The sequence below is a fragment of the Hetaerina americana genome, unplaced genomic scaffold (genome assembly GCF_022747635.1).
Source record: "Hetaerina americana unplaced genomic scaffold, ioHetAmer1.1.p SCAF_7, whole genome shotgun sequence".
In the NCBI taxonomy this organism is placed as follows: domain Eukaryota; kingdom Metazoa; phylum Arthropoda; class Insecta; order Odonata; family Calopterygidae; genus Hetaerina; species Hetaerina americana.
In genome coordinates this window covers 32669760-32695529 of record NW_027287316.1, presented here as the reverse complement: position 1 = coordinate 32695529, position 25770 = coordinate 32669760, and the positions used below count along the sequence as shown (strand labels likewise).

General features: G+C 39.1%; 1 protein-coding gene across 8 annotated transcripts in view; it reads left to right on the top strand.

Annotated features, from left to right (window-relative positions):
• The window catches only part of dlg1 (discs large 1), a 745269-nt gene that overhangs the window by 520383 nt on the left and 199116 nt on the right, over positions 1–25770 (top strand). For 7 of the 8 annotated variants that reach the window (XM_071595636.1, XM_071595639.1, XM_071595637.1 and 4 more), the window contains one exon: positions 2047–2082. In XM_071595636.1, the coding sequence (XP_071451737.1) occupies positions 2047–2082 (36 nt within the window). Of the gene's footprint in view, positions 1–2046; positions 2083–12886; positions 13385–25770 lie in introns of those variants that run through there. The other variant, XM_071595643.1, reaches the window with a different exon arrangement.

Sequence of the window (25770 nt, the reverse complement as noted above, 5' to 3'; positions counted from 1 at the left end):
AAATATCTCGACTAAAAATGATGCGCTGTATTAGTAATGATGCGAGTATTGGATAATCACCATAACTATTGACGTCCTTATTGAATTGAATTGCTGTAGCTGTTCACCTGTCCATTTGTTATTTATTTCACCCAATAGAGTAATCTGTACATTTCAGAATGGTAGATTAATTATTTCTTGAGTGTATCCATTAATCATTCTTTTTAATTTTGGGGTTAGCTGAAAGAAGAGACTGTTCTCAATCTTGCCTCAATAAAAACGTATTGTTATTATCTCATTTCTATCGTTTTTTTTAAATTCGAGATGTTGCTGGATTTGTTGACGTTGATAATTTAAATGCGATATAGAAACCGATGTCGTATGCCTAAAAAAAATAAATTCAATGCATGTTTTATTCATGCGCCAAATGCAAATTTTTCATAGAATATTACATTTTAGAAAGAATTTCATATATATGACGTTTTAAACGTACTCTTTATAATACGCAATGTTCACACGCTTTCATTTATTTGGAGTTTTACGTTTAATTAACTTCCCAATTTAGCCAAGCTGGATTTAACTTCTGATGACCAATTTCTTGGTTCATGCGGACCAGTTCGATACCAGTAGTGTCCCATTTTCATTTTAAATAGATATTAATTTGTAAATTCCCCTTAGGAACCATGGTGTATGGTCCTTAGCTCCTTGCCTTGTAATAATGACACTTCTGTATTTGAAAACGATTATTTCAAATAATGTCAAGACTAACGACAAAAAGCATACCTCAGACAATATTCTACACATGTACACATTCCATCTTATTTTTTGTGGCTGACTTGTACCACTTACTTTCTTATCTCAATATATTTTAGCAAATCTAGGTGTGTTTTATCTCTCAATCCATTTTCATATTATCGATAATTTAATTGAGAATCCCAAATGCATGCCACATACGAGGGTCATCCGGAAAGTAGTACCCGTTCGTGAAATAAATACACAAAAGTAAATATTAACAAACATAAAAAATTTTATTTGAAAGAGGATACTTTAAACTACTTCTCAACATAATCTCCAAGCAAATTAAGGCATTTGTCATAACGTGTGACAAGTTTCTGTATTCCTGCTGCATAGTCCTTCGCCGCCAGCTCATTGAGATACGCGAGGGACCCATCTTGCACAAATTTTTGCATAATGCAGATGGTGTTTAACAATTTCATGAACAATTGTTCGAGAAACATTGGGAAAATGCTCACAGATGTCATCAATTGTGACGCGCCGATCGTTCCTCACGAATTCGTCAACTGAGCTCACCAGTTGGTCTGTAATGACAGACGGTCTCTCCGAACGCTCATCGTCGTGTGTGTTCCCCCTCCCCATGTTGAAGTTGCGACACCACCGCCGAACAGACGACTCGTCCATTACATTGTCTCCATACACCTCCTTTAATTGGCGATGAATATCACATGGGCGAACGTTTCTTGCATTGAGGAATTTAATCACTGCCCTCACTTCACAACTGGCGGCGTTCTCAATTTTTTTAAACATTGTAAACAATCACAGAAACAACACAGGCAATGCTAGCGTCACGCAACTTGGCTCAGAGAAGGCAGACAAGCCACTGAAGCTATCTGACCTCGTCCAGCGGCTACTCGCGTCGTCAGCACTTCATGCGGCACGAACGGGTACTACTTTCCGGATGACCCTCGTATATGCCGAGGGTAGTTAGGAAAATATGCCTCCTTTCATTCAGTCGAGGGCGAAATAACTTTCTCTCTGTTTTGATTTGCATCCCCCTTTAATTAAATTTGAGTATGAATTCTAAACCGTATTTTGTAGGAAATTTTTAATGGTCTGATCAGCGAGTTCCTTATGCATAACTATTGAAACTGAAATTTCTGATTTGTGTTTTTTGAATGGATGCTCTAATCGAATGTCTTGTATTTTTTCACTCCTGAAACAATTTCTTTTTTTTTTTAAGTTTTCCTCACTGAACCATGTGTAGCGTTGTGTTTGGTTATAATCTTATCTAACTCCTTGTGACTGACTTCTCTCTCTTTTTCTTTTCAGGCGAGCGAGAGTTGGCAGGGCTCCGACAGCGAGCAGGTGAGTACCTCCTTGGATTTTCTCATACTCCATTCCAGTGTTTGCAATTTTAGTTGGCCGCATCCACATGCTCGCGGTGACTTTGCTGTATTCATATGGACCGTTGTTTGCCTACAAGCGTCCGAATCGACCCCATTCTCGACCCCCGGAGCTACTAACTAGCGTTCCAAACCAATGCAATGCAATACCTCTTCCGCTGCCCTTAGCATCCCAGATTCCTCAGAGAGCAAGGATTCCCCTGACCTGGAAATCCTTGTGAAATAGTGATGCAAACTTCGTCCTCAAAAGTTGGCTATAGGTTATCCAATGTAATCGCAAGGTCCGTAATCAATCGCACTGATTAATGGGGGCCAATGGCTTTGATTGGTTCACGTTCGATTGATCACATCCTTCATGGAGGCTAAGTACGAACCTATAATCTTTGGTTCTGGTTATTTTACTTTGTGTTTAGTTTATTCTCAGTTGTGCTTTGTTTAGAATGGTGATTTTAAATTTTCACCTATGGTATCGTAATTTGATAAGATTCTGACGAAATTTTCTTGACGATTCAGCAATGTAATTATGTACAGTCAAGTTTTCTCTCTCAATCTCCGATATTTTTCAATTGAGGGGTACAATTTAATTTGATCTTTTTTTCTTATTTTCCTAATCTTATGTAGCTTTGTTGCGAACTCTGTAGCGTGGAAAAGTTTTTTCACCCTTTCCGAAACTGTCTTACCTTAGTGCGTTTATTATCTAAAGTTTAACACAAATTGTATTATGACATAATTTTACCATATTTCAATATTGAAAATTTGACTTTGAAAGGAAATAATTATTTCAGGATAATCGGTATCCTATAAACAAAATAAAATCTATTCAAATCTCTAAAAACGAATACTCTCTAAGTGGGCCCAATTACCAACATACCTAATGTGAAACCTTTGATAAATATGGGTGTATGTGTGTGTAAATCCATTATATTTCGGAATATTACTAATATTTTGTTTATTTGATGGAGTAATGAATTCACCAGTTCAAGTAGTAATAGTTGAATAGCCATATGATCATGTCGTATGTAAGGTTTGGTGGTCCAACTGCCCCCGTTCACTCATCATGCAACCGTTGATGAAATAACGTAACTAGAAACTGATTGATTGCTTAACTGTCCCTTCTCAACCTCATCTCTATTTTCATTTTATTCTTCATCCACCTTTCATCAAAGTTTGGGTCACTTTGTGTTCATATTTCGGTAAAATTAATAAATTGAGCTAGTATTTTATGAAAGAGTGTCAAATTTTTATGAATCAATAATTCTTTGGGACCTCCTCTGTTGGATCCTTCTATTCATTAACCGTCGTATAAAGTTAGGTAGAACTAAAAGCGAAAAAGTATGGTACGTGAGAAAGAGAATTGCGTAATTATGATAACGACTTCTTCATCCGAGGAATGATTTATAAAAAATGGATTTATACAAAAAGGAATCTTTCGTGCTAATATCTTCATTCGCCCTTATTTGCATATTGTGTTTGAAATATACATGTACAGCATGAACATTTTTCTGTTTAAAATCCCTGCGTGTTTTAAATTTGCATTGTCTACTCGGACTTCCGTTACACAGCGTGGTATTTTGTTGTGCCTCTCATTTTTTTGTTTTCATAACATTTTGATCGTTTTTATTGATTTTTCCATAAATTGCGAAGTCAGTTGAATAATTATTTCCAGTTTTATGGCATTTCGAGCAGATGGTTTAAATTTCTGTTTTATTATCAATATCATTCAAATGAATGAAAATGTCATTTTTTATTCATTTTTTTAACGCTTTAGGTCATCTGGGATTATGGATGGATGCGAAAATGAATTCTTATTATGTCGTAACTTCTACCTCCCCTACCCGTGTTCGCGAAGTAAAATGACACTTTTAGGTTGATATATCTAATTCGGAATCTTTCGAAACCACCGATCACTTGGTTTTTAATTAAATCCATGCCCAACGAATAAGCGAAATATATTATCTTTGTAAATTTATTTCGTACCTAGCAGATGTGCATGCCTAGAAAAACTTAAACTCCAGATTCTATGGAGGAAGTATTAGCAAATTAGTTTTTTAAGATTTCTTTTAGTCGTAAAATGGTAGCTGAAGGAATTTTATTCTCTTTATCCGCCGCTTATCTATCAGTATAGAAAACTGAACGTACTACAGTGGAAGTCATTTAATTTAGTCAACTACCTTCATGAAGTTAAATCAACCATGTTTTAATCATTTTGGTGCATCACTCGATGAAAACTTTTGCCATGTTGTGCAATAATCCCATCCTTCTTTTTGTCCATAGTAAGAAAGTCCTTGAAAATTTTAGCGCCCGAGTTAACGCTTGTCGTTCGTGCTTTTTCTTTCATGACGGTGGTTGTTAACTTGTAGACTTAAGGGAGGTTCCACTAAGTGAATCAGCCTTGACGTCACTTATGCTCCAGAGCAAATAGAAATTTGGTGAGTGCGTGAAGTAGGCATTTGAGTCTATCCACTCGAATAACGTGTCTCCAGTAAGTGCGCAGTAATCACATGAATCACTTTGAATTGATTTTCCCGGTCGAACTCGCGATTCTATCTAATCAACTGGTGGTAAAAGGCTTTCCTTCGATTGGCATTCCCTCCTCCATGCCGATTTTTTTTTCAATTTAACCTGATAATCTCTTGAAAAAAGTAGTAAATGCACGATTAAAACCGTTTTCTCTTGTGAATGGTGTTAAAAAAATTGTTATTATCTCGTGCGAGACATAACGAGCGAGTTTTTAACGTGCATTAGTGAAATGGCTTTGGCTACAACAAATAATATGGCTGATGATCTCCATGGACGCTATTGCCGCGATTGTCAAATGTTTTTGAGTTGTTATGTGGTGTACAGATTTTAACATAAGGATATTCACCAATTGCTGGAGCAAAATTAAATGAATAGAAAATACCTATCTATGGTGACCACTGACGGTATCTGAAATTAATGGCCTTTGAGGCGGTTGGTCGTCTAAGACGATTGGAGACAGTATAGCAATGTGAATGAATTGTACTCTTGAAGAACCGAACTTTACAAAATAAATTTTTGTGCTAATCCTATTACTCGCGAAATACCGCGAGGTTATTAATTTAATTCTCATAATTAAAAACATAAAATGTGGTTTTTTTGCTTATCCATTAAGAGTTAGTTGTTTTTACGAATCCTCATGAGTTCATAATAGTTTTTTTTAATGTACAAATTACAATTCGAGAAATTATTCAATTGGTTTTAAGGATCACATTGTTAAATAAGAAAAATTTGCGGATTTTATTAGGAAAAAAACATTAAAATGCTATCAAGGAATAAGGGCTTAAAATATAGACACTAAAAAGAACTATAGAACTACCTATCACCTATGCAACCTATCCTCTGTCTCGTGGGCCGTAGAACATTATTAGAATACTTGTCAATACATTGTGGTATCATACAGGTATTTCGCCTGATAGCTTGCTTATAACATTTATATTAAGGATGAGCAGGTACAGTTTTGCCTGGTTGAGTCATCGATTCGATGTTATGGATTTATATTAATTGGATTACTGTTTCACTCGAAGGCAACTGAACAGCATTGATCCATACAGATGATTTCAAAGGCATTTGCTCAGATGATATGGCATCATATTATATCGCATCAGAATGTTCTTTCGGCCGAAATATGCATCGCTTCCGGTGTGAAATTACGATTTAACTTGGTCTTTCCCTCTCTGCATTGCAAGATAAAATAAATTTTATTGCATATTTATTTTTATTCAAATCAGATCATAACTAACTGCGAGTGGTAATGATTCAGTAAAGTGATTGCAGTAAGCTTACTTAAACTATTTTTTTGTATCTTGTTTACACCTTCTTCATTTGTATTTGGTCTTTAAGGACAGGACGTCATGATTGCTTGCCTAGCATTAATTTTAATCCCGTTTTTGTTATATTTTATAATACAATACAACCCAACTGTGTCCATCGTAATGAGACTAGGTACTTGAAGTGATTCTTACCAGAAAACAAAATATTAACGGCTGTCAGTATTATTAAAATGATTAGAGATAAAATATGTTCGGCAAAATCTTTGTAGCTGAAACACCCTAATCGAGAAACGTTAATCAAACTCATCAAGTTATAGAATATAAACTGCTAAAAATGATACTTGTTTGTTTTACATGAAACATAGCAAAATACCTTTGTTGACATCAAGAACTGGTTACATTTTCGTTTCGGCAATCATTTCGCTAAATATAATAGGAATATATTTTTCATCGGCAGAATTAAGAGATTGGAATAAAGATAGCCAGGAGAGTGGTGTTAATGCTACAAACACACCTTGTGATTATTTTTGTATTTTTCCTATCTATTTAATGGTATCGACGACAGCGCTACAATATACATATAGATAATGATTATCATTGCTAGCATTATCATATAACCTATGATAGGAGACATTAAGTGTGGTAGAAGTGTCGCATTAATGACAAATCAAACGCTGGTCTTATCTTACAAATACCAGCATGACACTTGAAGTGCGTTATCTTTTTAATCTCCAATCAACGCTGAAGCCTCGATTGAAATTCGGTCAGTCATGTCCGACGATATTGCCAGCACCATTAGCGTGCAAGTACGAGAGGGTATCGCAAACTTATAATTATTACTGAAATATAACCGAGAAATTTAATTTTTATTTATTATTATTTTTGTTTGATTGTCACGTAACATATGACTATGCCTGCCTTCGGGAATATAGCGCCTCGTAATCTCTAAAATAGAGGCGAAAATGAATGTAAATTTCCGTATTTTGAGTGGAGTAGCGTGCCATACACTCAGCCGTGCTTTATTGTTTGCTTTCCGCCTCCTCTGATAGTATCACGGTGGTGTGGAACATGGGTATTTTTATTCATAAGTAAGATATACGAACTCCTAAATAATAGATAAGAGATAAATATTAACATACAAATAGTGTGAGTACATGAATAATGAATTTCAAGTGTTGTTATATCACTTCCAAATCCGCCCGTGTAAAACGATTTCTTCTTTTAAATGAATCTTTTAAATTAATGTACACTCTTAAGTAAAATCTTCTTGTCGTCGTTCTAATCGCTTAAGAAAAAAACGTTCTATTCATTTCTTTTCTTTTCGGGACATGCTATGGCATGCATATTTGTTGTTTAAAATATTCATGTTGATGGTAATTTTGCTTGCCTTAATTTCAAAAGAAAATTATGAATGAATTCTGAGTACTTACTCTATGTTATCGTTCCACCTGAGAGTGTTCCTTGCTCTGTGTACGTTGCATTGCTTGGCAATCTTGTCGTTTAAATTCCATTCATAAAAGTCGGGAGTCAACACTTATTTATTTTCAAATCCATAAATCTGACGCATAGCTCAAAATCTTAGGCGTTACTTGGTGGGTCTTTCATATTTAACATAAATTAGGAAGAATTAACTTGGCTGATGCCACTAGAGTTTTTATTTTCCAACAATTTATTCGAGATAACTCAGTTTTTCAGAAAGCAAGTTACTAAGAAATACTAATTCGAAAAATATTTGTTTTAAATAAGAATGACCTCATGAAGTATTATTGACCCCTCCGTTGATTCTTCACGCAGTTTCCACTGATGGTCTGTTGTCTATAGTAGTTCCGTGGACTACGTATGCCATGCATGATGTGACGACAATAATCTCTGTACCATATAGATCTTTTCGTTGGGGGAAAGGGGATGTAAGCTGCGAACGACGACTGGGAACCCAAGATCATATTTTCTGCATCGTTCCAAAGTAATGGGGTTGGGCATTCCTGTTCGAGCGCTTCGCGCAATGTGGATTGCGAGCGGAATTGTTATGCAGAAGTGCAAATGCTATGTTCTGTCACTGCAAGTTTCTCTTTTATTTGGAAAATTTCGTTCTTAATTTTTTTCAAAACCTCTTAAAGGCATGAATTTAATTTCTTCGATTCGCAATCGAGAATAAACCTTCGTAATTTATGACCAATAAATGGAATGAAGTTATTGCGACTTTTCTCCTTTGATGCAAGAAATTGAGAGAAAGGCGCTTTAAAAGTGGTTTCTTCCAATTTGATCAACTCCACTCCATTTTACGCCGTTATTTTTAAGCACAGTTATGGTTTGTACTGTGGGGCAAGGCGTATACATCTGACATGGACGATGTTGTCATTTCATGGTTAATAGGTAAGCGTGAGTTTATTTTCGGGTGTGTCAACTTTATATAATTTACGGGAATAATTATGAGTGTTATTTCATACGCTCGCAAATTCAACGCACAATATGATAAGATGATGTACAGGAATAAGAGAACAGTGATTAACATTTTCGTGAGTACTAAGGTGAAGCACGTTAAAGCGAAGAGAGTTAAAGAGGACTAAGAGAAGGTGTCCATATCATAATATCTGAGACGAAACTGATGGGATTCACCAATCTGGATACGGTGAACTTCCTATTCATCTATTGCGTATGCAGATCCGTGATCGGATAAGATACGGACTAATGAATCCGAAAACACTTTCACAACTCCGTTGCAAGATCATAAATTTAACCACAAATTTCTACGTATTCTAAATTCTTTCATATTTAGAAAAGAACTTTTTTTAAAAAATTATTATCAATTATAATTTCCAGTAGAGTAACTGTTGCTATTAACATGTGTGATATTTCGAAAATCGAACCACCTCCAAACTATCTTAGCCATTCATATTTTATGGAGATATCTGGTTCATTAGTACCTAGTTTTTAGGCTCATCTGACTTTATAGAGCCGAAATAAAACAGGAAAAATCCCCTCATTTTCCGTTAAAAGTTTCCGGAATGATGGATCCTAAGTAAAAAGTAGCTGACCCCTTTACCACCACTCATTATAAAGTATTCGCAATCTTGTTTTCATCGTCATTTTTTCCGTTTTTGCAATAGTAAAATGACAGGGCATTCTTGCAGTGTTTATTTCCATCAAAAAATACACGATATTTTATAAATTCAAAAATAGTATTTTTTTATGTTCACATGCGAATTTACTGCCAAGTCTCTTGTCCCGTTCATTCGTCTTTCTGTTGAATAATTCACAAACGGGAAAAACGAAACAATTCATACCAGACGTGATAATATTTGAATCTTAATTCTCTTAAATTTCTTTATTAAGCCTTGACTAAGCGGATAGATCTGAATTTACCCTTATGGAAACGCCCGTGATAATTTGAGCTTATCAATGTAAAATTGAATAAAATGTGTTTTGAGTCGAGGAATTTTCAAAAGATTGACCTTTAATTCGTCAGAGAAAAAAATGACTTCTTTGAAATGATTCTTTGCTCTATAAGCCAGTACTAAAAGGTGCTCCGCAAATCTGCTGGGTTTTACCACAATTATATCACTTATTGTTATTTTTTTTATTTTTGATGCATTACCACATATTTGAGTACACAGTTCATCCGTGAATCAATTAATTCTGGACTACTTGTTTCTCCTAAAATAATTATGCCTCATGGAATGATTTTATGCGAAATTACACGTTGTCAAGCAGAGATTTGTATCAGAATCGTTACTATCACTAATGATTTGCATACTTACCTACACGAATGCGAATGTATCTGTGTGAGGTTGAATACTGTTCTTTCTCCCAAACTTAATATTGGCTTAAGTAATTAAATCTGTGGAGCGTATTCCAGCTGCTAATCCACCCCACATGGTGGTTTTCGTGGTCCATGATGATATGCACTGCAGAGAAAGGAATTAGATAATGAAAGGTAAAATTAGAACGGAAATATAGGGAGAGCATCGGAAGAGAATATTATTCGCGATATTGTACCGCTTAAGGTAAGTTTCTATTGGACCTGGAGCCCAACCATTGCTGAGCTTCCATGTCTCGCCTAACGCGACCCTCAAAACCGTAACACTCTGCACTGCACTTCAAGTCCGCATACCTTATGCCTCCCTTCATTCCGACCAAATTATTTCCTTCCTTCTGCCTCGTTCGCCCAGCCTTTCCCCCTCCATCACTTTCCTCAACATTCCATTGCCACGAAGTATGCTCTGCGTCTACTTTTCCTGCCTTCTTTGAATTGCTCCCAATGGCCCACTCTACCCTCCTACCGTACTTGATGCTTCTTTATATTTTTTTTCTTTCTGCCCATCGCACTTTTCCATCTTCCCCCACACCCACATTTCAAAAGCTTCCAATCTTCTCTTATCTTCTTGGCTTGTTGTCCAAGTTTCCAGCCGGTACGAGTGGACGCCACGTACCTAAGTGTTTGAGTTCTCTTTTTGCCTCGTTTATACTCAGCAAATTCTCTGGGGCCAGTCGTTGCTTACTAAAAAAGAGCTAATCCTTCTTAAAGGTGCACCATAGAGACATTAAATTTCTTTTGGAATTAAACACAGTGATACCTATTGTATAGAAATTAAATTAGACTCGTGTCCGTTAAATGCTGTAGTGTTTTATGTGGTAATGCGCTCAAGCGTTCCACGGGTTATTGGTCTTAACCGACACTTGGACTCACTAAACTGCGTTTTGTGGGAATATGTTCGCCACTGCTAAATAAGTGTGAAAAAAACTAGAGAGTTCCACCAAGCGGTCAATTAATTGGCATTGGTGTTCACGTAGTTATGACAAGCGCGATTGAGTCATACTTGGGAATGAAACCACGCGCATTTCACCTGAAATTCATGCTTCCCTCATCGAATGATTTTTGTGGTACGTGCCCCAATCGCCATGCGGAGTAATTCTGAAGTATCCCACCAGCTATGAGGAAAAGAATCGCTCCCTTCCCAAACCTCCCTCTCCTCCCACGTCCATAGCTTGCATTTCAACGACTACGACGCCTTCCCCTCCCTCCTTGTGACCCCGCCTTCCCTCCGAATCGAAGCTCCGCTTGCATCGCGGCGGCCGGAGTCCCCAAGGCCGCCGAGTCGATCGGTGGGCGGCGGCCATCTCATTGTCAGTCTCCTCAGCCTGCCGTCGGGCGGAGCGAGAGTAGTAGTTGTGAAAGTTTCAAAATCTCGCGCTCCGCGGACCGGTCGCTTCGGCTCTCTCCGCCCGCGCTCGGCCCTCTCCGCCTCCCCCGCCGGTTGACGTAACCACATATCCACACACACATACACACGAACGGAGGTAGCGATAGTCTTCCGCGGCTTCGAGCGAGAGACTACGTGGGCAAAGAGAGAGGTAGAGAGGGAGAGAGAGGTGAGGAATCCCACAGGTGTGCTATTCCCACAGCTCGCCCAACTTCCTCCGGCGGTTTTTTCGTGACTTTGTGCCTTCGCGCTAAATTTGTTTTCCAGCCCCGTTGTGGAGAGTGCTCTTCTTGTTGGTGCATCTTGTGCCGGATGTGAGAGAGACTGTGGGTTGCGTATCGGTGGATACGAGTCGATTTTCCTTCCAAGAGCCGCCAATGCGAATGTATTTATATCCAAGGGGAAGAGTTCGCGTCTGCACACCGGTCGCTTCCCTCCAGTGTGCTTCACGGACGGCAGGAGAGGGAGGATGTGACTTCGCCGTGATTGCTCGTGAACGCGTTGGGTTGACACTGCATCGAGACTGACGTGGATTCGGGGGCTTAACCGCCACTGACAAAAAAAATATACGACCGTTTTCTTTGAGGTCTCCTCTTTTGTGCTAAGCAAATGTGTGATTCAAACTCCCCTCCCACCCTCAGCTCTCGTCGGCGCTATTTTGCGCTTCCTATCCGTCGATATTCCTCTCAGGAGTTTCCATTCCCGCTCGTCTTAAGTGGAAGAGGGGCGTTGGTATAGTGACGGAAGTTCGGTTAACGGGTATCTCCAGAAAAGGGAATCTCCGACAAAAAAACAACACACCATCTCCGGCCGCTATCTCCTGCTCGACGACCACTCAAATCGCCAACGCCTAATGTCTGTCCCCTGTCCTCGCCCCAACCCCCTTCCCACCCCCTCGTCTCACCTACACAACCCGTAGAGCAATTGTTTCCCCCCTCCCAACTACTGCCACGTCAACAAACGACGGAAACCGATCGTGTCGAATATTTCCGTCGATCGCCCGTCACTTCACCGCGCTCGTGAAAGAGTTCGCCTCGTCTTGCGGACAACGCGCCCGCTCCCGTGCTTACGTACGTGTTGGTTCGCGTCCTCACGCGCTAGGCGCCTCTCGTGTGCTTTTTTTTTCGCGGTATACTCCTGCCTACCTCTCCCCGGGCTTTGGCTCTCGGAGCGCGATCTTTTCCAATCCTTCTTCCCCCTTCCCCCATTCCTACTATCCCTCCTCCTCTCTCCTCCGCTTCTCCTCATTCCTCTAAGATCTACTCTTCTCTCGACCTCTCGTTTAAACCGCGCAGGGAAGAAAGGGGAGTGGCGGGTGAGAGAGAGGGAGAGGGGGGGGCGGGGAGTTTTGTAGAAGGAGGTGGAGGGCGAGAGGGCTCGTTATTAACGGCAAAGGCGGCGGCGGCGGTGTTCTCCGCTCTGCTCGCAGTCAGGAGAGAGAAGGGAAAAAAGCTCCTCTCCACTCGACTTGTTTGCCCAAGATAAGGAATTTCGATTTCAAAGGCGCGTGTGCTCTGAACTCTCTCATTCAGTCCCATCGCGAGGGAGTAGGAAATGGAGGAGCAGTTGTCGCCTCCACTTTCGGCGGCCCACCTCTCCTCCCGCGGAAGGCTGGAATTCGTCCGCTGAGAGAGTGTGGGAAGGTGGGTGGTAAGTGTGTTTGGTGGTTGCGAGGATATACGAAGGGGGGTGGGTTGGGAGGGAATAAGAGAGGAGGGGGGGAGTGAGAGAGGTGGGGGTTAGGTAGGGGAAGGGGGGACACTTACCTCCCACCCTTTGGGCCGTTTCGCCATCGCTCCCGAGCGTCCTCTCCGTGATCGCTCCGTAGTGTTCGCTGCGGTGCTCTCCGCTGTTGTCGGTTCGGTGGTGGTGCATCGCCGTCATCGGCTTGCGTGTGCGTCGGCATCGCGGGAGTGTTCCGTGTCGGTTTTCGTTTGTTTTTTTTCTACGGAGATCAATGCTGTGGGCGTCGGCGAAGTGAATCAGTTCACCGTGACAGCGTATGAAAATCTTTTCCCTGGAAGTTTATTTTGCCCCCCGCCCTGCCCCTCCCCTTGCCCCCTCTGCCTCCGCGACGAGTTTGTTTTGGTGCAGGCGTTGACGCCGCCCTGCCTCCTCCCCGGTCCGCCCCTCCCAAAATACACTCGGCAGAAGGGATATATAACAGAAGAAGGTCGATAAGCGTGTGGCCGCCATGACTTCCCGCAGGAAGAGGAAGGAATCCGAAGATGGTTTCATCAAGAAGGTGTCCTCGCTGTTCAACCTGGACTCGGTAAGTCCGCCCGCGAATTGAATCGAGCCGGGTGAAGAGGGGTTGGTCCTTTTTGTAACTTCCCTCCCTCCCCTCCTCCCGAAAAGTTGCCGTGGCGGTTGGGGTGTGTATGCGCGAAGGACGACCGCCCCATTGACTTGCGTCGAATTCCATCCACGTTAGCTTCCTCGCACTTCTTTCGTTTTACCTGAAAGTTTTATTGCGGACTGCTGGAATGGTAAGCGAAATAAGATCTCTATAGTGATCTCAAACCCCGGCTCTATGCGAAAGATATACCTTCTTGGCAATTGCCACGGTTATACATTCTAAAAATACGGCATGTTTGTGGCAGACGATCCAAATCTCTTATACGAATTCAGCAAACTATTTCTGACGGGCTAGTTGTTTCGAATTGTCATGTGTGTATGGGAGAGAATTCTGGGCTGTTTTTAAATCTTCTGGTCTTTGTGGTTTTGTTAACATTATTTTTTTTAGGAAACCATATTCGTGCCTATTCGTGTTTCTATGAGTCTAAATAGTTCGCTAAAATGATTACAGGTTCGCTTTTCACTCGGGATTGAAGTTACTGTTTTTAGGCTGTGGTTTAACGATGTTAAATGGTTACGTGCACATTCCTCGCGTTTTACGCCCAAGTATAATTCTACCGGTACCGCTGTTATTAAATCTTATCGTTTTAGTTTTATTGTGCGTGGATTTTATCTTTGGAAACTTATGACGAAGGCTCACCAAGACCAATTGAATAATTTTCTTGCAAACAAGGGTGTAATCACTTATCAAGTTATACTCCCCTTCTTTCATTTTCATTGTTAAAAAATTAGTCTAATCGAGCAGTGTAATGTTGCATTTCCTTTGATACTGTAAATACATACATACAATTTCCCCAATAATGTATAAAAATAATTTTGCTTTTACTGCCCCGTAAGAAGTTTCAATTTTCGAAGATAAATATTTTCGCATGGAAAATGAGTCCAGTTTGCTTAATAGCAGTCTCATAGGAGTCAAAAAGCATCATTTGTGATTTCATGAATGGGAAAATTTCATGATTTTAATGAAAAATGATTTTGAAAATGACCCTTAATGTATTCGATGGGTATCTTCAAAATCCTTTTAGTTCAGAGTTACAGGTGACAATCTTCTGAGAAGATTGCTTGTTTATCCGTCCTACTGGGATATATTGTGGTTTCATAAATCTTGTCTGCATGCGCAGACGACGTCTTTCAGAGTTGTTATGAAATTCACGTTCATTACGCGTGGAAAAATTGGCCCACATTTGTGTTAAGTAACATTCACTTTGGTAGCGTAAACAAAATTCTTCCACTTAATATGTCTGACACAACCATTAAGTGCTAGTTTCAGTGCTTACCGCTTTGCTGAATAGCAGTCCTCTCCTAAGTAAACTTATAAATGGGAGCACGATGAATGAGCTGCGGTCTGAGGATGGTGTTTACTTTAGACTGTCCTTTATGTTATTCTTAGCTGGACAGGAATGTTTAATTACCTTGAATTCATTTCCTATTAAAATTGAAAATGAAAGGATCTTGTGGTTTAGATATGTGTGACCCATGTTGATTGGTAAAGAGGTTTGTTTAAATGTAATTAGACTGGCTTATTTCGTATACTTTTAGAAATCACACTCATGTGGAGTAGGAGAGAAATGTGTTTATATCCGTTGCCGCCCGAGACCCATGATTAGTGCTCCCATTACTTGTCACACCTGAATAAACTGTTATTGTTCATTGTACGTGCAAGTAGGCTTCCGGTCTCGCCGGGGACCTGTCCTTTCCATTGAGTGTACTATTTAATTTGTTATCGTAGGTGTTTCCAATGTGTTTAAGATGTTCCTTTCGCTCAGTTTCTTCTATCAAGTATTTGCCTCTAATTCCTAACCCTCCTCTTGTTTGATTTATTCAAACGTCGCCATCCAAACATGCATCCCCTTTTGGAATTTGAAAATCTCGCTTTGGCCGCTTGGATATTTTCAGTTTTTCCCGCTCATTCCTCGTTTTATCGCATAAATGCAACCAGGAACCGGTTAGGGCGAGCCGGTGCGAATCAGGTGAATGACACCGATAGGTTTTTGATACGACGGCTTTTGCGGGCTCGTCTCGCCTTGGGCCAGCCAAGGCTGGAGTTTTATTTTCCAGTTTGCGTGCCAAAAATGGAATGGAAAGGCTACGTGAGAGAGGGGATATCTTTCAGTAAGAGTCGTCGTAATGAATGTCCCACTCCTCCCTTTAAAGTTTTATAAAGTGGACCTTCAGCTTTCCGAAGAAATATTCCAATTCCCAGAGTGCCTTTTGACGTTTTCCTCGGAGGTACTTCGATGTAGTTCATATTTTGAAATGGGAATGCATCTGAATGGGGGACATGCTTGCATATGTTTCATAGATAAACCAAACCGGCAAATAGGATGGCTTCGATCTGAGAATCGTATGTGGGTACAGGAAGCTGAAAGACAGCTTAGCTTACCTTTGCTTCTCACTGACTGACGTTGTATGTTTTCGCATTAATCAGTGCTTCTTTGGCGGTAGATAGAATGAACTTGGCCATAGATAAAGAGCATCTAAGGATAGATGATTGTTTTACTTTATAGTTTTTGATTCGATTGAACAGTTCCTTATTTTTAATTTGTGATTGGTGTTTCATTTCTGCCATTTAAACTTAATTCCTTTATATTCTCTTTTGGTGTTGCCTTTGGAGTTTCTCCACCAAGTTGGCGTGAACGCCGATAACAAATAAATTTGTATTATTTCTCTAAGCTATCTTTTAGTGTATTTTTTTTGAATTTGGGAAATGAGTAAACTTATTTCTGTCTTGATTTTCTTTATTTATTGTTTTGCAATGGTGTTTACAATTTTATAATTTTTTTCTTGCGTGAGGGAACAGAAAACCATAGCCTAAACTACAAGCCCTTTTCGAAACATTTGGAAATCCTGCGATTGTTGAAGCAGTTGGAACGTTTACTGCATTAGAGGAAAATGTATTATTTGGATTTGAGAATTTGTAAGAATTTTCTCCCACCCCGTGTACTTTATGTTAATGGGGGAGGGGGAAATCCATTTATATACTTAGTGATTGCAACGGTTCGGACTAGTATGAGTAGTTAACATGCAAGTTGATTTCCTTTGCTGTTATGATGAGCTTATTCCTTTTTCTGTGCAATTGTCTATATTTTGTATTTTTTAATGAAAACAAATGCTGTAGTATATATAATGTTAAACCGAAAAGTGTAGTATACCGTGAAGTTGATTTTTCTTATATGAAGTAAAACCGCTGTAATTAGGAAGTAACGTAGTTTCATCAGCCCACAATGGAACACGGTATAAGGAAATTGAAATACGTGACTCTTGTAGTTTTAATGTATAATGTTGCTCAACTACAAGGCATGTATACGTACCGGAAATACTCTTGTGTTTAGATCTTGGTTTTTGTTTGTTTTGTTTTCAGTCTCCTTTCTTCTGTAGAATATTTTTCATTTTTTTCGGTAAATTCCCACGTATCATAAATTAAAATAAACCTACTCCTGATGCATATTATTTTTACTCAGTTTCTGGAACGGTAGTGTGCGTGAATCAGCGTGGAACACTCGTTGGTATCATCAGGCTTGACCACGTGGAAATTCATTTTCGAATGAAAGAGTAATAGTAGGTGTTTTCCACAAAACTTTTTATTAAGGACAGCCAGTTTAAATGCATAGGCACACCTGAGGAACTAGATGTACCACGTAAAAACATTTTTGTGGAAAATATTTAGTGTTCTTCTTTCTTTCGGAACGTGGAACTACCCCACTTTGGGCCCATAATTCCTTCCTTTCTGCTGGTGTTTATTTTGTGAACTGATGAGATGTTTCCATTTGACGAAAACTTCTGTGAATGCGTACTGTGTGATGGCGCATTGTTCCGAGGCCCTTGCATTGTCATCAATATTCTGCTTCAAACCCGACCAGCCCTTCTAAAATTTACAAGACCGACATGTTCCTTCTCCAAGATTTATTTTTTGCGTTCTAGTTATTTTCAAAATATCTTCTTTAAACCACTCACATGTATTTTGTTTAGGTACCAAAGATACCCTCACTCGGAAATTCACCTATAACATGTAGTATCTCTTGTATATCTAATATCTCTTTTAAGTTGATAACGAAAAAATAAGTTTCATTGGTTTCATTTGCGAGTGTAAAAGCTGGAATCTATTTTTAGTGTCTTTGGTAAATTTAAGTTCCCGTATCAATTACGTTGAAATATTTTTAAGTAAGTAATTTGAAGTAGTATAAACAAAAAGAATTTAGATCACGTAACAGAATAGCTATTGTTTATTGCTCTGCATTTCACTCCATTCCATCTGCTTATAGTTCAGAAGCCTGAAGTCGATAGGTAGTCTTTAATACTTTTCCCTATAAGGTGAAGATGGCAAAGAGGCCTGCCGCGTAATTTTGTTGTTAGATTTGAAAAAAATATATATCAACCATTTTTGGAATGTTCATCTTCCCTCAAATGAAAGCCTACGTCCACTTGAAGTAAACCTGTAATTGGAGCCCACATGCGATATTTTCCGATGGTAAAAGAGAAATTTTTCGAAATGACTCTTCTTCACTCTTTAGCTTCCAGTAATGAAATAAAGCTGTTGCTGATATGGTAGGGCGATATCAGTTAAGCGAATTTCATGTGGCTAATGGTGTACCTATACATTTTTTATTCACTCGGTGGTTTTTTTTATCCCGATGAAGGGATTCGACCGTGCTAATAACATGATTAATTCAGCATTAATCCAGATGATGATAGCTCCAACTTTCTGCACGAAGTCTTGACTACGGCATCGCGATTACTCGAAATAAATCCAAATGCTGTGATACTAAGCGTTGTTTGAAAACAATGTCCTTACGAACTCCTTTTTCAGTCAATTTTTTTTCCGTTATGGCAGTTAGAGAGAGTAAGGGCCGTATTTCCAAGACACGTCATTTCTATCCCAGTGATTGATTTATTCATGAAGATACTCTCGTAGCCCCCATTTCATTACGTCTGATGAATTAATGTTAAACTTCACTTATTTAACTTTCTGTTCAATTATCCCTCGCTTAGGAATTGCTTCAAGAATTCCTTGCTAAATGAAGAAAATTGGTTTTTAAGGAACTCGCGACTTCATATTTCTCATAAATTATTCAAAGACGAGTTTTTTAATAGTCAATGAATGCTATTCAATAATTCCATATATTTAGTTCAAAGCTCACGAGAGCTTGGATTTTTTTGTTGCTGCGGAAAATTCCAAGGTGAAACTTGACGAAGAAACAACAAGACGCAGAGGCGTAAATGCGCTGTCGTCAAATAAAAGTCAACACCGACTGCCTTCGCTTTGTGGAACTGGTTTGTGATGTTTAAAGATATTTTTGGTAAAATTAAATTAATTGGGCATACACTTGGGTCACAGCGATGGTCTTAGTCAGCACCATCGAATCATTTTCTTGTAAAAGTACTCAAAATGTATGGTCCAAACTGCGAAAGATTGAAATGTGCATTCTTAAATAAAATGAGAGATTTTTAAAAAAATCTAATTTTTTTCTTTGGAGTTAATTAAAAGTTGTTAATTACATCGTTAGCACAAATGTTTCATCTTCGAAATTAGTGGTTTCGAATGCCAATGGCACAAAAGTTTGGTTTCGATTTTGAGTCCCCACATCTTTTACTTCGTCTTGATGAATTCACCGGTGGGTGTTCTGTAGTTTTTTTTCAATTCTCCTGCGAGAAAAAAAAACAGTATTCTGGAAGGGAAGAACGCTGTGGAGCCCCGCCCATTTGTCGTGGACGATCGCCTATTGTGGTATGTTTTCGAAGACCTTTACCGGATTTCCAAATAATTCGCAATTTCGTTTGCATCGTCGGTCCTTTATATCTCTATATTTCGGTACATCGTGGGTCGGTCCTCCTATTTCGGTTCAGCGTCCCCCATTCAGTCCGAGCTTTGTTTGACGAACAGACGGGTGGGGGGAAAGCTCGTCCGGATACATCGAAACAATCGAAAAAAAATGGTGGATTCTCTTGTTTTGTGAGTGTGAGTATCCCCTTTAATTCCCTGAACGTGCCCCATCAGAAAAAATAGATCGCATGCGTAGCACACCAAAGGGTTGTGCGCGTTATTTCCGGTCCTGGACTGGGATTGACGTTAGGGTCATCGCACATTGTGACCCATAGTGTCACGAGCAGGCTAGACTATTTATTCGCTGATCAGAGGTCTTAGTACAAACTCAATTAATACACTGTAATTCAACTAACACTGGCTGGCTTGCCGAGGCTCAACAAGCACTTGTTTTCAGAAGGTGAATGATTCGTCGTGGATTTCAAAGGGAATGCTCCCGCACGAAACGAAAATTGTAAAAAAAAGTATTGTTCTGTTAATCATAGCAATATGCCAAATCAGTTGTTGTGCCATAATCTTCTATTTTTTGTAAATATTTTTTTATAGCTCAGTGAATAGATTCGGAGATCAATTTTGTCGCAGTAATATTTAAAAATTTGGGGAAAGTAATAGGGGAATACAGTATGAAATTTTCATTCGTATGGACCGTTAATTATTATTACTTAAACGCTATATATATATATATATATATATATATATATATATATATATATATATATAATGGGCTGACACAACATAACACAAATAGAAAAGAATAGACACATATGAAAGAACACTTACACGGTAAATTGTTTGAGCTTTCGGCCCTCTCAGGGGCCTTCTTCAAGAGAGACTTCAAAAGAGACAGTCTCTCTTGAAGAAGGCCCCTGAGAGGGCCGAAAGCTCGAACAATTTACCGTGTAAGTGTTCTTTTATATGTGTCTATTCTTTTCTATTTGTGTTATGTTGTGTCAGCCCATTATTGTGCCGCTCGTATGAGTTTTTCCGGACAATCGTTATATATATATATATATATATATATATATATATATATATATATATATATATTCCTCGAAGAATGTGTGAGATGAAACGAGAATATACGGTTCCTTAAGATGGTAGCTGATACCTCACGACACTGCGCAAGTATTTGCACTTACCCTTGGAGATATTTCAATGGATGAATGTCCCTTAAAATAACACCCAACATGAATCGGAGGTTGGGACATACTTGAGGTTAAAAAAATAGCTCCCAATGATGGCTGTGGAAGCAATGAAGTGGAGGAGTATTAGGCATTTTAAGTAGGACAACGCAAAGTTCATGTGTGAAGATCCATTCCACTCATTGCGGCTTTGCTCCTAACCCTTCTGTTTAATTGGTCCGCCCATCTCCCTCAAGCTGACTTTGTTTTATTCGTTTTCAAACTTTATTTCTGCGGTTAGCATGTGAGATTCCCTAATAAGCGTACCGGAGGAGGACTTGTGGAATACCGTCTCGGGCATGGTCTTCGTGGTGTCATGCAATGGGTTTTCTGCTGAGTTAATGGTGAAGGTGACCTCAGACGTCTGAGCTCCTTGTAAATCAAGCTACTATTGCTATTCGACTTAAACTGACTCGGCATTTAGTGCGAGGGGCTATTAAAGACTCATGCGTCATAAAACATATTAGATTACACTCTTTAAAGGAAAGTGACATTAAGTCATATTTTCTTGGAGTATCTATAACCCCCAAAATTTAGGTAAGGGATCTCCAACTCGAGAACTACGAGGCAAAGTGTCATCGTGTCTAGCCGGCCGATTCATTTTTCTAATTTCTATTTGGATTTAAACAATCTCTATCTTTGTGAAAAAAATGCCAGTGACACCTGGCTGGCTTAAAATTGGTATTCGGCTTACCATCCTCCTGACAGGAGATGTGCTGCTGATTCATTTCGTTATTAACAGTTAAATAGCCCCGATGATATTTTATCGTGAGACTCCTCTACCTCATTTTGTTTCTAGTAAATGGCGTAAAGATCAAAGTTTTTCTGAAAAGGCGTACTATCGTGGATAGAATCACTTTTTTGGGAGATAAACATTGCGGGATGAGGCTATAAACGTGTGTTATGTTTATATATAAAAGCTCAAACAATCAACAATGTGTCCTCTATGTGTAATGGGGTACCTGTTTTATTTTGTGTTCTATTGTGTCGTTATATTGCTCTTTTGAGTGATATATTTCTACATATATATATATATATATATATATATATATATATATATATATATATATATATATATATATATATGTGTGTGTGTGTGTGTGTGTATTATATGTGTATATATATGTATGTATGTGAATATATGTATATGTATATATATATATATATATATATATATATAAAATATAATATATAAAGTGGAATCAAGCCTAACATATTTTAAAGTCAATGTTAGTTTTTTTACTGCCTATTTCGATTTATGATATCAAGTTTTACATCGAAATTGGTAGTTGTGAAAACTTTTTTGTCGAAATCTTGCAACTATTTGTTTTAATGAACCGTTTGATATTTCATTTTAAGGTCCTTGTTACTCCATTTAGAATTATTTTCATATAGCTGTCCAAGCAAGTGCGCTTAAATCTTTTATGGTCATTCTAATCAGGGTTCATCATTCGTAGATGATTAGCTTTGGATAAGATTATTTTTGCCGAAGACACTCGCTTGCGGTGAAATAATGAAATTATGTAAATTTCTAGAGAACGGGTCTCGAGGAAAATTCACGTGTCCATTAATATAAGATGATTGCGACCTGCCGTTTCTTATTATCTCACGTGTCGTCACTCGAAAGATTCCAATAACTTTCTCTTTTTCTACTCCTTTCATGTGAACCAATAATGTCAACTTGTCTTGCGGTGGGACTAATCTACGTTAGCATTGTATTGCACCATTTGATGAGACTATTAGATCGCAGATGAGAATGGAAAGTGGAAGTAGGTAACGAAGATGATAGGTTGTAACCACAGACCTTGGGCCTTATCGAACCAACGGCCTCTTTTACTCAATTACAAACACTTGTTCATTGATACTTCGATATTTACTGAGCCCATTACCCCAGGGATAGCTATCCATTCTGTTTGTATTTCGGAAAACGGAATTGGTTGTCTCATTCATTTGACTCGTCGTGAAGTGCAAGTACACACTAAAAGGAAAATGGATTGAGCGCAACTTGAATCACAGTAGATTAGTAAATACTTGCAAGTTAATTGGATAACGAATCTAATGGAAAAGAGAAGACAATATTCCCCAGCTGAAGACCAAGGGATTACTATGTTGTCCAGATAAAGTGGAATGTCTGAAACAGAGCTTTTGGGGATAGTCGTTAGATAGGAAAGAAAGGATGGCTGCCATCAAACGATTTTCGGACTGAGACGTAAAGGTTAAATACCAAACGTTGGCCAAAAGATGAAATTGATCAATTTTGTTTGTAATCAGAAGTCTTGAGTTGGTGGCAATCATTTAAATACCGGCAATTAGGTGTATCAATGTTTTCGATTCCTCACCCTTCCACTGATATGTGTTGTAATCCATTCTTATTAATGAGTTAACTAATTTTAAAATTAAAATTTGTGATAGTTGTATATTACTAGAGAATTGTTTTATTAAAACCATCAATACTGCTACTTTTGTGTTATCGCTATCATTTCGCATCCCCTCAGTCTTATTTCGATGGCGTAGTTGATAGTCGACTGTTGACTCTTCTTTGTCGTATCCTGCGTCCGTCTTAGAGCGAGGAGTAATTATTACCAACTATGCGCACATGTTTTCATTTATTCGAATCATGTATTAAAATGTTTCATCAACTAATAATTATGCCTGTTGTGTGGTATATTTTTTGTCTTCCAATTGGCGATTTAATTATATTAATCATGGACTAATTTTTTTTAAATCAAGTGGGGAAGAAGTAATTTTGTAGATATTTTACAGCAGAAACCAGCAGCATGAATTTAAAATAAATAAAAAGCAGCAGAAATTTTAAATAATTACTTGGCGATCAATCGGGGGATAAATTTCCCTCTCCCTTTGTTATCCCTGCAGAGCCCGCAGTTTTCATGCAAGGTAATTTAGCTCGATTGCTAATTCAGCATAGTGACAAAAAATAGTTGTGATTTTCATGAAACAGGAATCGAACATCTAATGTATTCCTGATGAAGGTGTGGTGACCACAGCGATTTTTTTATTCAAAATCATCCAGCAGTATTTCTCTCATACACCCTAGCATTTGTGTTTCCAATTTCTGCGCTTTTGTATTCAAAGGACGTAGGTGCCACTCCTCAGAAAGGTCCCACTAAGGTCTCAACCTTTTCCACTCACCTCATGTAACGGCCATGCTCCAGCAATACATAACCATACACTTGCGGACATTTTTTTGGCACGGCAATAGAACCTGGAGAGATTGCCAAGCAGCTCGTAGGGAATGGGTGCCGGCAAGCAAAAGTAGAAGCATTCTTTGAAGACGTGGCGTATTTTATTCCGAGGATTCTATGGTGTCATTTGTAAGCAAATTTTCGAACGATTTGCGCTTTCAGCGCCTTCCTCTATTTCCTAACAAACCTATTGGAGAGTTTAAAAACCCAAGAGAAGCTAGAATTTGTGAAGGTTGCGATTTCGAAGATAAATCAGTTTTTGTTTTCTTTTCAAAGAGGGTCGCGGACATCGTAATCTGTAGTCATCAATCCCGAGATCGGTTCGACGCAAATCTCCGCTCACTTCTCTCATCTGGTAATCTTCTCTCGCCTTCGATATTTTGTTTTGCTTTTGCGACTGTCATTATGTCTGTTCTATGTGCCTCAACCGAAGGCTTTGAAAAATATTATCCGATTAGTTTATTCCTACCTATTTTTCGTGTTTTCCAGACACTTCTTCACTCGCACACTTACAGCAGAACTTCGTTAATCAGTTTATCTGTCCTTTTTATCTTGATCATACTCCTTTAGATTTATTCATATCAGTTGCTTTGACTCATTCCCCTAACCAATGCCACCTGCCATTTCTTTGCGTCCCGAGAGACAGGGCACACATTTGTGTGTGTTTATAAAAATATATATATGTAAAATATATATATATATATATATATATGTATATGTATATATATATATATGTTTATATATGTATATATATGTATATATATGTATATATATATATATATATGTGTATATATATATATATATACCCTCCCCGGACTACAACCTTGACGTGGTGGAAGGGCTTGTGCGTTCCGATGACCCCTAGAGCTGTACTGGCGGGAGTAATAAAAATTGCTCCTGGTAGGGTCACCCATGCCAGATAGGTCGAAGGTTAGGAGCCAGACGAAAGGTAGTCCACGCAGCGTCTGTTCCTCAGTGAGGCGGCTGCAATGGCGTCTGACCCCAGTGGGGCGGCCAGTAAGTGATGGTGTCACGTTAAAAACACTATTGAGGAAGGCAACGGGAAACCACCTCAATTATCATTCCCTAGAAAAATATGATGGACAATAGAGAGATTTTGAGTCCTGGCAACCACGGGGCTCGGCCCAATCGGCCGTGTGTCGTGCCCGGCAGCGGGGGAGGCAAGGCTTCCGCGGTCGTCATCCCACGAAACCCTTGCAAGGGAAAACCAGCAGCAGCAGGACAGAAGACGCAGGAGAAGAAGACCAAATTAGTTAGAATAGGAACGTGGAATGTTAGGACAATGATGAGGACGGGGAAATTGGAGAATGTTAAGCGAGAGATGGAAAGGGGAAATATAGATATTTTAGGTCTATGCGAGGTGAGATGGAAAGATAGCGGGGATTACTGGAGTGATAAGTATAGAATAATATACAGCGGTGGGGACGAGAGCCAACGAGGGGTTGCCATAGTATTAAATGAAGAGGTAGGAAGATGCGTAGTCAACATAGAGCAGGTAACGGATAGAATACTACTAGTGGAGATAAAAGCAGAACCGACGAACTTAGTTATTATCCAGGTATACATGCCACCGAGCAACCATAAGGAAGAAGAGGTCGATAGGATATACGATCAGTTAGAGGACATGATTGCATTTGTTCCTGCAGGGAAACATTTGATAGTGATGGGGGATTGGAATGCGACGGTAGGCGAAGGAAGAGATGGTGATGAGGTGGGGGACTACGGTTTAGGCACGAGGAATGACCGCGGGGAGAAAGCAGTTGAGTTCTGCAGGAGACAGGGCTTAGTTATCACCAACACTTGGTTCAGACACCACAAAAGACGCAGGTATACATGGAAAATGCCAGGTGACTCGGGAAGATATCAGCTATTTTATATCCTGGTTAGACACAGGTTTAGGAACAGTGTGATAAATTCCCACAGCTTCCCGGGAGCGGATGCGGACTCAGACCACAATTTAGTTGTTATGAAATGTAGCGTACGTTTTAAAAAGATAAGGCAGGGGCGGCGAGTTAGAAAATGGAATGTAGAAGCATTAAATGGGTTGAAAAGAAAGGAATACAAACAGGCGGTA